General features: G+C 43.9%; 1 protein-coding gene across 3 annotated transcripts in view; it reads left to right on the top strand.

The window, feature by feature from the left end:
• Positions 1–10,453, top strand: part of LOC135898781 (pancreatic lipase-related protein 2-like) — a 35,872-nt gene extending 25,419 nt beyond the window's left edge. For 2 of the 3 annotated variants that reach the window (XM_065427938.2, XM_065427939.1), the window contains exons 2-7: positions 38–96; positions 2,263–2,516; positions 3,156–3,383; positions 4,382–4,628; positions 5,221–5,424; positions 7,177–10,453. In XM_065427938.2, the coding sequence (XP_065284010.1) occupies positions 63–96; positions 2,263–2,516; positions 3,156–3,383; positions 4,382–4,628; positions 5,221–5,424; positions 7,177–7,481 (1,272 nt within the window). In that variant the 5' untranslated portion in view covers positions 38–62 and the 3' untranslated portion in view covers positions 7,482–10,453. The remainder of the gene's footprint in view (positions 1–37; positions 97–2,262; positions 2,517–3,155; positions 3,384–4,381; positions 4,629–5,220; positions 5,425–7,176) is intronic. The other variant, XM_065427936.2, reaches the window with a different exon arrangement.
• Positions 10,454–10,736: the final 283 nt, after the last annotated feature.

Genomic DNA, 10,736 nt, shown 5'->3' on the forward strand with positions numbered 1-10,736 from the left:
TTCATATGGTTACTTCTTCGTACTTATTTTGTTTCAGGCACTCTGCACTGCCGAGCAACGTCATGAGGGTGCTTGCAGTACTTTACACACTATTAGGTATGTTGCACGCTAATTTATCGCACGTGCTTATCAAATGCGTTATAAATTTATATAACCACCGCAAGAAAAAGAGAGTAAAAAATGGCTACTTTAGGAAAGAAGAGGACTATAATGCGGACGTGGTAATGAGGCAATAAAAGCGTTATGTCGTTTTTTTATTCCCAAGTCTGACTGGTATCAATGCTGGCAAAGACGACAGGGATTTAGCTTTGCTTGTAATCGAAGAAGAATCTGGCGCTTTTTACAGAGTATTTCGGACTAAATTATTCGATGCACTGCTGTAGAGCTGGCCGCCAAACGCAGGAACAGACTCAGTGACAATGCTTCTAAGCTGCGATTTCAGGTTTAGACCTTAGAGATCTATGCAAAATTGTTGACAGGGAAATATGCAGTATCCGGTTATAAACAACGCTTTTGTGATTCAGAATTTTCTAGTGAGTTAATAGCTTGCTGGTGCTGATTCTATTTGTAACCTGAATAATTTTTTAAAATTATGCGTTAAGGCATGCTCAATTTGCAATACCAGTATACTTGGCTTTCTCAGACTAATGCACATTCTGAAGAAGCACAGAGGCGTGCAAAACAAGGACTAACTGTGCATGTCGCCTATCCCTTTGTACCTATTTCAAGGCATGTCCGTTTTAATGCAAGCGTTTACATGACGTGTATTGATGGAAAAAATAACGGATTCCGTGTGGCATTCGAGGGTTATGTAAAATGGGCATGAGATAGAGATGTTACTCTGACTATGGCACCCATTTCTAGTGAATGTGAATTTGGTGTCATGAACACTTATCTTAAGACACTGGGAAGCAGCGAATACACGGCTTTCTCAAGTTCTCAAGCATCTGCTGAAGCAGTTTTTACAATGTCTGCACTTTGACGACACACATTTAACTTCACATGCTCAGTGGCCGTAACGTTTGCCCAAATTTCACCAAATTCCATCTTGGTGGCAGTTACGATTCTGTCGGTGCAGTGGGATAAGTTCTGCGGCATTCATAAAACACATCTACAACGTTCCGGAGTGCTTGGATGTGTAGTTTACTGCATAGGTCGTAATTAACCTACATGCTTTGTACTTCTACAAGTTACCCATAACCTTTCCCTTATTTTCACGAAATAGAAGTTACGTACACCTTGTTTAATTCACTGACGACACAGAGGAAACCGACTGCGAACCTCGTATAACACGTGAAAAAAATGGAGAAAGCGAGGGTTGAGTATTTGTATACAAAGCTCAGAATTATGTCATAAACGATAACGTTTCGCCAGACTTTACACTTAACACGCGCCCTATTTTCATCAAATATAAGCTCGGTGGCACGTAGAGTTATCCGGGACATTGAGAAATATAGTTGATAACGGCCGTACAATGCCTTCGAGCACTTGCTTAATGAGTTTTTACCAAAGCCCACAACAAACTGATTCTCTGAAAACTTTGCCCACGCATGACGCATAATATGTCCATTGTTCGCTCAGAATGTCGACTTTGTGTTATTACCGATAAAAACTCAGCTAGGCTGGAGCAGACGCTGTCAGAATCCATGACGTCACGGGCCAGTTGGTGTGGGAACTTGAAGACAGCGTCGCCACCCTTGTTTCGTTTTCGCGCTTTTTCTGGCTTGCCAAGCGTCGTCTTGCGGCAAGAGCAGTTCTTTTGTGTTGCCCCCCACCCCCTCCAGAAAAGTATTGGGGGGGGGGGGGAGCAATTTTAAGACCTACGGTGTTCGATCGTCAGGCATCTGACAACAAACACTGTAGGATATATAACCGTGTCCACGGTGTTATGCTAATATTTTTATTCGTTGAACAGCTTGGCTAGCGTTGCTGGGACACACGGTACCCGTGTATGCTCAAATACTATAGGCAACGTTTCGTTTAGTAACTCGCCTTTGTTGATAATGTTTCGTCTCTTCTTTTTGTTTCATTCTTGTACGTGTTACGCTTATATGTGCGGAAGTCTCTTATTACTTACTTATTTTTCTAAAAAAGAAACGTTTTTTTTTTTCGTAGAATTGATATGGAGCAACTGGCGAGGCATGCCGATTCCAATCTCTCCAATCAGGCCCCAACATAACGCTATAGGCAGGGCGGCTAAAGCTATTATAGGCTTACCTACTTACCGCGTTCCGGGCGTCTTTCGTTGATCATTGGAAACAGGGAGCGCCGTACTGCGGTCCTGCTGCGAGCCTTCGTCACCTTCGCGCCCCACTGCCGAGGACGAGGACGAGTACGCGGAACTGAGTCCCGCGGAGATCGAAGACGTGAACAGAGCCTTCAGGCGCTACCTCGACGGAGCGGCGGCGTACTCCAGCGACGACGGTGCAGCGCCAGCTCCCATTAGGATCGCCGGTCTGGTGGGCGTCTTTGAAGTTGCCCGGAACCTGGCTCACCTGCGGCCGCGCTCACCCCAGGTATACACTCGTGTGCTCGTGCAAGAAACGGGAAACTCTGTGCTCTTATATCGCATTGCATTACAAAGACAACGTATACTCCTTACTTAGGTTATTCTTTAGCCCCCATAGATCTGCAATAAATTTGAAGCAAATAAGGCTTTTAGTGGCATTGTAATGACCTAGATAAAAAAAAAGTAATGTTCTTACCTCCACTGCGCTCTGTTTATAATTTCTGCTTTCTTAATTTGAAGCGGGTTGTATAAAAACAATGCTTCCCAACGTGAAGAGGTTAAAAAAAGAAGCAATGATGTAAAACACTGCTAACGGTCGACTGGAACGTAAATTAATGCTCGCTAAGGTTGCAGGTGAGAGACAGGAAGTCACCATTGCACGAAATGGTGAGATGGCATGCATTCTTCAGGTCACAGCAAAGCGTCTCGGGGAGCTTAAAAAACTTGTCTTCAAACAGATGTCATTGCCTCGTCTAGGATTCGCAAGCGACTCGGTGGTACGGAACGTAACGCAGCATAGCGTAAGAAGGTCGCAATACACAAGACAAATCGCGATGAACCGAAACACTAAAAAACATTGATTGAATAAAAAGGAATCACCCCCGCCCTACGCGCAATCTATTTCGCATGATTCCGCCACGTTTAGGCCGTCAACCCAAGCTTCCTGATCTACACGAACGCCAAAAATGGAAGCGTCAGACCTTCGGACGAGCCTGCGCGAGAGCCCGTGGTTACTTTGCGCCACGACGAGGACTTTGGCGCTGTGGCCAAACACCTGGGCCGCGACCAGACCCTCTATTTCGTTGTCCATGGCTACCGCAGCAAGGGCTCCGCGCATTGGGTGCAGCGAATCAAGGACGAAATACTCGCCGTGGTACGTATACACTTACCGTGCGCGCTTGACAGGTGGTTCTCGGTAAAATTCGAGGACTATGCGTAAGCAAAAGCCCGTTTCAGTAACAACGACTATTTTGTCTCACTTAGCTTTCTTTCTTTATGAAAAATCTGCAAAACCAGGTCTAATAGCCACCGAAAATGGCCGTCATCACATGAAATTCCAAGCCTGTAGCTAAACCTATACCTCCAGTTATCAGTGAGCGTCGTATTTATCAATATATTATTCGATAAGTATTTTTGCTTTCTCACTTCCTTGGGCTGTTGAAAACGGTGCCCAGCTCACCTCGTCTCTTAATCATAAAACCCACCACTTTCGAAAATCCATCGACGCGTCTACTCTCTGTCTAAAGATGCGTAGATCGTACGCACAAGAATATAATAAGTATATTTATCATCCGAGGACGGCTCCAGGTGACATTCATTGCTATTGCAAACCTAGCTTGGCCCTCTTCCAAGTAGAGGCTGAATATATCGTTCACTTCCGCTATGGTCCCTAAAATATTCTAGGAACCATAGTTTTGCTACAACCAACGTATATTTTTGCAGCTGAGACCAAGATCGCGGGTTTAACTCCCCGCCGCGACGGCCGCATTCCGATTGACGCGGGCTGGGAAGACACGCTCGTGTACTTAGATTCAGGTGCGCGTTAAAGAAGCACAAGGGATCAAAATTGATCCGAAGCCCTCCGCTTCGGCATGCCTCATAGCGGAAAAATCAATCAATCAATCAATCAATCAATCAATCAATCAATCAATCAATCAATCAATCAATCAATCAATCAATCAATCAATCAATCAATCAATCAATTGATCGATCAATCTCAAATTTAATTACATATATTTAATGAACAGTAAGTCACCTAATCACATATTTATTTATCAGCGTATACTCAGACCAGGTTAAAGCATTACCTTGCAACTCAAAAGAACCTTATCGATCCCTCGACTTCTTGTCCGGCCCGCTCTCCGATCGCAGGAGGACGCCACCGTGGTCGTCGTGGACTGGTCGCGGGCCTCCCGGGTCGCCAACTACAGCCTGGCCGCACGCAGCACTCGCACAGTGGCACGGCTCGCGGCCACCATGGTCAAGACGCTGGTGGATGCCGGCGTGCTGGTCCCCTCGCGCATCCACTACATCGGCCACAGCCTGGGTGCTCAGGCGGGGGGATTCTTCGGGCAGGACGTGCTCGCGCTCACGGGATCCAAAGTGGGAAGAATAACGGGTGCGTACGTGGGCGTGACGCCGTTTCCAATGGGCGACTGTGCGTCTTGCTATGGCGAATTTACCTCATGGTGTGAGAAGAAAGAAACAAAGAAAGGAAAAGAAAGAAAGGCTGCAGGACACCTTGTGACAACTGCAATATGGGGAAAGGCGATAAGTGACTTCAGCAGGCATCTGTTGCTTATGAATGCTTAGGTCAGGGGCTTTCCGCCCTAAACCTAAGTGAAACAAATTTCAAATAAATATTTTCTATCGTAAAGGAAAATAATATCGGCGACACGTTTAGTAGCATTGCCAGAAATTCATTTCTAGTTTTCTAACTTGTTCATAATCAGTTCATTTCCTAACCAGTTTATTAATAATCTATTCATAAACAAATTGTAACTCTATATAACGTTATTATATAGACTTTCTTTTTTCATGACTATATATATTTATAGAGTGTCTACGGAGTGTTCTTAAAGTGCAGAGAGTGTATATAACTCGTGAACAAGAAACCTGTACATTTGGATACGTGTCTGTCACCACACAGCTCAATTTTCGCAAGGGTTGCGCGATGAAGTGGCGGGCTTTCGCATATACCCTGCGTGCAGGCCTCGACCCGGCCGGCCCGTTGTTCGAGTACTTCGACGCTTATGTGCGCAAAGAGCACGCCGACTTTGTGGACATCATCCACACCAGCATGGGCATGGGCTTTAATTTCTTCCGCGGTCGCCTGGGCATGACCACGGAATCGGGACACGTGGACTTCTACCCGAACGGGGGAAAGCACCAACCCGGCTGCAAAAGCCTTGGACGTAAGTCTCAGACGCTGCCTACAAGCCTTCTGTTCGGTAATTTTGCGTGTCTGCTTGATCAGCGTCGTCTTTCCGTGTAAAGTCGGCCCATCCTGGACGATTGTTCAAAAGTGAACTTTGCCGATTCCGGAGGTAGTGTAATGAAAAGTGGGCGGGTCTCGGAGGCAGTGTAATCGGTGGTGTCGCGTGGATTACGTGACGCGTTGTTTGGCTGCTTCCCGCGTGTTGCTGGTTTGCCCCACAGGCACGGAAATTGCTATGCTGTAAAAAAGTGTTGCAGGATATTAACAGTGTTAATGCATATGGGTGCTGGATATGCACAATTTTTTTTAAACCTTTGCCGCTAGGTATATGCATGCATACAGTGCGCAAATGAAATTACATGTAGGAAACGCGCGCGGAATATGTAATCTTATGAGCGCTTTCGGCGCATAAAATATTCAGGCGCGGGGTAAAAACAAAGGCACAGAGCTGTACATGGTCAGGAAGAACACAAATTCAAGATAGAAACTGCAATACTTCCTCTTTAAGGAGAAGATTTAGCTCGGGGGCTCCCATCTAAGTACGTTGCAAGGTAGAGATAGTTTTTCTAGGCAATGACTCCAGTGATTTTGATCAAATTTGTTGCATTTAAAAGAAAAGGTTTAAATATTGTCACGTTAGGAAGAGGATTCTTGACCCTTTTTTATAAAAGTTGTTGAAAATCGCAAAATATTGAAAAAAAAAGAACCTAATAAGTTTACAACTCTGTAACTCAGCAATGAATAACGATATCACAATTCTGTGAACTGCGTGTATTAATGCATCTAAGGCGGACAATATTTACCTGTTATAAACCGCTCTGAAGAATATCCATTATTATGTGAGTCGGGCCTTCGCAATACCCTTGCAAACATTGTAACAAATTCACGCTACCTGTAAATTATCATACACAACTTGCCGCTTTAGAATATCAAACACATGCCATTTACAGAAGTACGATATCCGTTTTGGTACAAAATTACAGATGAGTAAACCTCGTGCTCGTATTTTTTGATATCCATTAATAAAATATTAATCTGCAGTTCCTCGTATTTGGTTTACGCTGCAATGTACGCTTAAAAACTAATGAGATGCGCATACTGAGAAGGCTGGCTACCTGTAGAAAATAAGAAAGGAAATAAATAAATAAATAAATAAATAAATAAATAAATAAATAAATAAATAAATAAATAAATAAATAAGAAGAAAGACAAATTCCTAAACACTGACCCGCCCCAATTTTTGCACGAATAGGAGCATTTGCCAACAGCCTTTTTTCCTCCTAAAACGATCCCTTACTAAAATTCTTTACAAACAGATGCATTCCAGTCTAGTAGTTTAAGAGGTTCAAAGCGTGAACCGAGATAAGACGCACACTAAAGAGATCAAGGTCGTCAAAATATTACCAGCGTGTCATATAACCAGTGTGATGTTTTGAGAGATAGAACCCCAAATATTTTTTGTTTGCTTTTAAAAGGTGTTTTGTGGGCTAATTCAAGTGCTAAACTTGTCCGCATTCTGCCTCAGCCTTAAAATCCCTCCACCACTCCCTCACCTTGCATGCCCTCTTTATCCGACACACTCAGTGTACGGTAGCCTCTCTTTGGTCTCCACGTGCTTTCTTTTCTCTCTCTATTCTAGAGTTCACTGACCACGCAGTGAGAAACCACGCAACTAATTCTCTTTTCTCCTTTCTCTTTCCTAATTCACTCTTCCCTGCAAAAAAAAAAGGCCTGGACTGCTCCCACTCCCGTGCCACATTGTACTACGCCAACTCGATCCGCACCTGCAGCTACCCGGCGCTGCCTTGCTACGACTACGGCGCCTTCGAGAGCCGCCGGTGCACGTCCTGCGACCGGACGCCCTGCGGTGTCATGGGGCACAACGCCAGCGCGAACTTGCGCGGGAGGCACTTTCTCAGCGTGTCCTCCCAGTACCCACACTGCCCGGGCGGAGCCATGGCGGCACGAACCGCTTCTCTGGTTCTAGTTCTCTCATCGTTTTTGACTATGTCCACGAGGTTTATTTACCGCTAGACAATGAGACGGTTCGCGAGACGACGATGGCTTACATTGCGGCTGTAGATGCGCCGGAGCAGGGGTAAAGCTTTAGGGCTCGTACTGTGACTAGGAGAGTGAAACAGGTCGCATTAGTTTCAACGTCATTTTCAACGTCATTTTCAACGTCATTTTCAACGTCAATCTCAACGTCAATTTCAACGTCAACATTACGCGACAGGGCCGAGTCACCACTGTTACGATGAGAAGGGGCCTTGAGAGGTGGGAAATGTGATTCCAGTTATTGCAACGACGTCTACTGGATTCAGATACATCTCATGATAAAGCAGCGACGTTACTGCGATGTAGTGACCATCCAGCTTTATTTTCAGGGTGTATTAAAAGTTTCCACAGGCCTATTACTTTCTCTCCATGGAAGGAATTCTGGATGAATACGGTATTTTTACGACTGCAATCTAGTTTGGTTAAAAAGTAAAACTAGAACATGACAGCAGCGTAATAATTAGTCCGGCCTACATTAACCCCTTAACTGCCTTGACAAATAAAAAAATAATTGATAGTGCGGTAGTATTTTAAATCTGCATGTATCGCGCCAATTTAAAAATATATATAATACCAGGGATACCTATTGCATTTTTACTATGCTTGTTGAAAAAAGAGATAGCAAACGTCACTGACTACAGTTTATTTGTCAGGATTGCAAGAAACGGCAGATATACGCATGTGCAAATATGGCGGAAAGTTCAGGACAAGGTAACTCGTCGTCGGCACCATAGGACGCTCGCTGTGAAGACGAGTTACTTTGTCATCGATAGCGACGGGGTTAAGTCATCTATTTGTCACCCATCTGTCTGACGGTATTTCTTAATTAAACATACAGATAAATCAATGTGGCCCACGTAGTACGAGCTCGTGAAAAGTGTGAGAAATGCAGTCATAACAGGGTCACATGAATTGCAGTAACTGACTCGACTATCGCAGCGCACTTGTATATATGAAAAAGGAAGTTATTACTTCCCCCCACAAGTCCTGCTCTAAAGAAGCAGCAGGATCGCGTATATTCCCATGATTATGGCAGTGCTGAATGCCCCAAGTTGAACTAAGAGGCTTAAATGAGTTAAATTCTTGCTTTTAGCTATACATGTAACCTTGTTAGCTTAACATAAGCACCTGTCGCTCACGAAGGACTAGTCGCCTTTGTCAACTGTGATACAAAGAACTATCTTCGCCGCAGTTTTCACATTTAGAAATAGTGAGCAGTAACATTTATACACCTTTTATTATTCTAGGGTGAAATGTGTGTTTTTTTAATCCCTGATTTAAAAAGCCTGTAAAATGCACGAGCTGAACTTTTTTTTTCCTTGCTGAAAAGCCGCTCATATGCAGAATGACCTTCCATACCTTGGTCCATTTCTTTTATACAACGGTTCAGGGAATGATAACGTGGAGATATAAAAAAATGTTAGAATAACAGCAGTATTACTTTACAAAACTGAATTGTAAACTGTTTGAATCGTGGTTGTTAGAAAACATGTTTTTTTTTGCATGTTTTTGACTTCGCGGTCGATTTTACTCACTCTCGCGATTGCTCGAAATTACAGCAATGGGACCAAATGTCTTCTCATGGGATTTATTTGCGGAAAAGGTCATTTCCATTTTTATTTCATAGGTTGCCTGGACTAGATTGTGGTTACTTTTCCGTCACTGGCATCGAGGAAAGTAAAGTTGTGTTTGAGGGAGCAAAACTGCGTCACTCAGTGTAATCTGATTTTTAATGGTCAGGCGATGAAAAAAGAAAGATGTTCTTACTTGAACATTATATACACTAACCGCTATCAAACAGTCGTTAGCGCAACAAGCTCATGTTCTTTTTTAGAAATCCAGCGCCGAGCAAGCAACCTCTAGCTGCCCCTTAATCTACTAACCTCTAACTACGCCATAAAAGTGTTTCGCCGCAAGAAAACTAACCGTAAGGAAAAGCGAGCTATGTTGGCGAAAGATGTTGGTGAACGAGGCCGCGAAGGAACAGCCAGAGGGGAATTGCGGACTTAGAGGTCTAGTTACTTTCAAAGAAGCATTTTGAAAATTTTATATAATAACTTTAGAAGCAAAAAAAGGAAAGAAAAGAAAAGTGACAACTTGCCCGCGTATACTTCGCTATAGCGTACGATGCGCACCGTGGGTGTGAAGAAAACATCCGGGGATATTTCACTAAAATCTCTTCTTTGTCCATGTTTTTTACGAATACCTTTAAGATCGTGAATCCTCAGCAACTCGCTCAGCCTGATTAGGCTTCAGAACGCGAACTTATATACGTCTTCTGCCCGAACACTTTAATTCGAGTTGTAACACTTGCTGAGGCTTCCTGCAATCCATGTTCACAGAACTCGATTGACTTGTCACTTGCAAAAAAGAAACGACAAAAACAATAGAAAAGAACATTAGGACAAAAGACAGAAAAAAAAAAGAAAACCCTCAGCCTGTACATATGCGTGCACAGAAAGTGCTCGAGCTAATTATACGAGTTAAGCCTAATTTATGCCTAACTCGTAGCGAACTCTTGTTGGTTATCGCGGCACGAGAACGATAAAAAGGTGCTCATCTCTCGACTTCCTTTATTTTCTTTTTTCGACGATACCTTGTCATATAGAGTATTATTTTATATGTCGAAGTATTTGTGTTTCACATGTATTGATCCAGTGCTTCGGTACATATTTTGTCGTTGAACTAGCAGTCATAGTGGATGTGGCACTGCAGTCAAATCCGGACGACTGCGAGATATTTCCGGCTGTGGGTGCGTGCGTGCGTGCATCAGCACTGCTGTTATCGCTTTAACATTCCATGTCATTATGATTGTGTGAAACTGTTTTGTGTTACGTTTATGTCTCTGTGTGACGCATCTTCCTGTGTGCGACACATGTGATTGCGTCTGACTGTGTCGCACATTAATAAACTCGGCGTGACAACGGTCACGCAGATGGTCTCAGATAGCCCCGTGTTTCCTCCTTTCTTTCGCTTACTTCTCTATAACGCACCTTTTTTTTTCTCTCCCCAGTATAGAGTATAGATAGTCGGAGTATATATATCTAATTAGCCTCCCTGCCTTTTTCCTTTCTTATCTATTGGGTCACCAACCACACGTACGTGTCACCAATTTGTGGGAAGCGGTGCGAAGAGGTAGCCGCCGTAGTCACGGTTTATTTAGGCCGGAAAGCTATGGCGCTGCGGGATCTCTGGAGCGGCCGATACCGCGGCTACACTGTACCGCGGCCG

This window comes from Dermacentor albipictus, chromosome 3 (assembly GCF_038994185.2).
Source record: "Dermacentor albipictus isolate Rhodes 1998 colony chromosome 3, USDA_Dalb.pri_finalv2, whole genome shotgun sequence".
NCBI classification, from domain to species: domain Eukaryota; kingdom Metazoa; phylum Arthropoda; class Arachnida; order Ixodida; family Ixodidae; genus Dermacentor; species Dermacentor albipictus.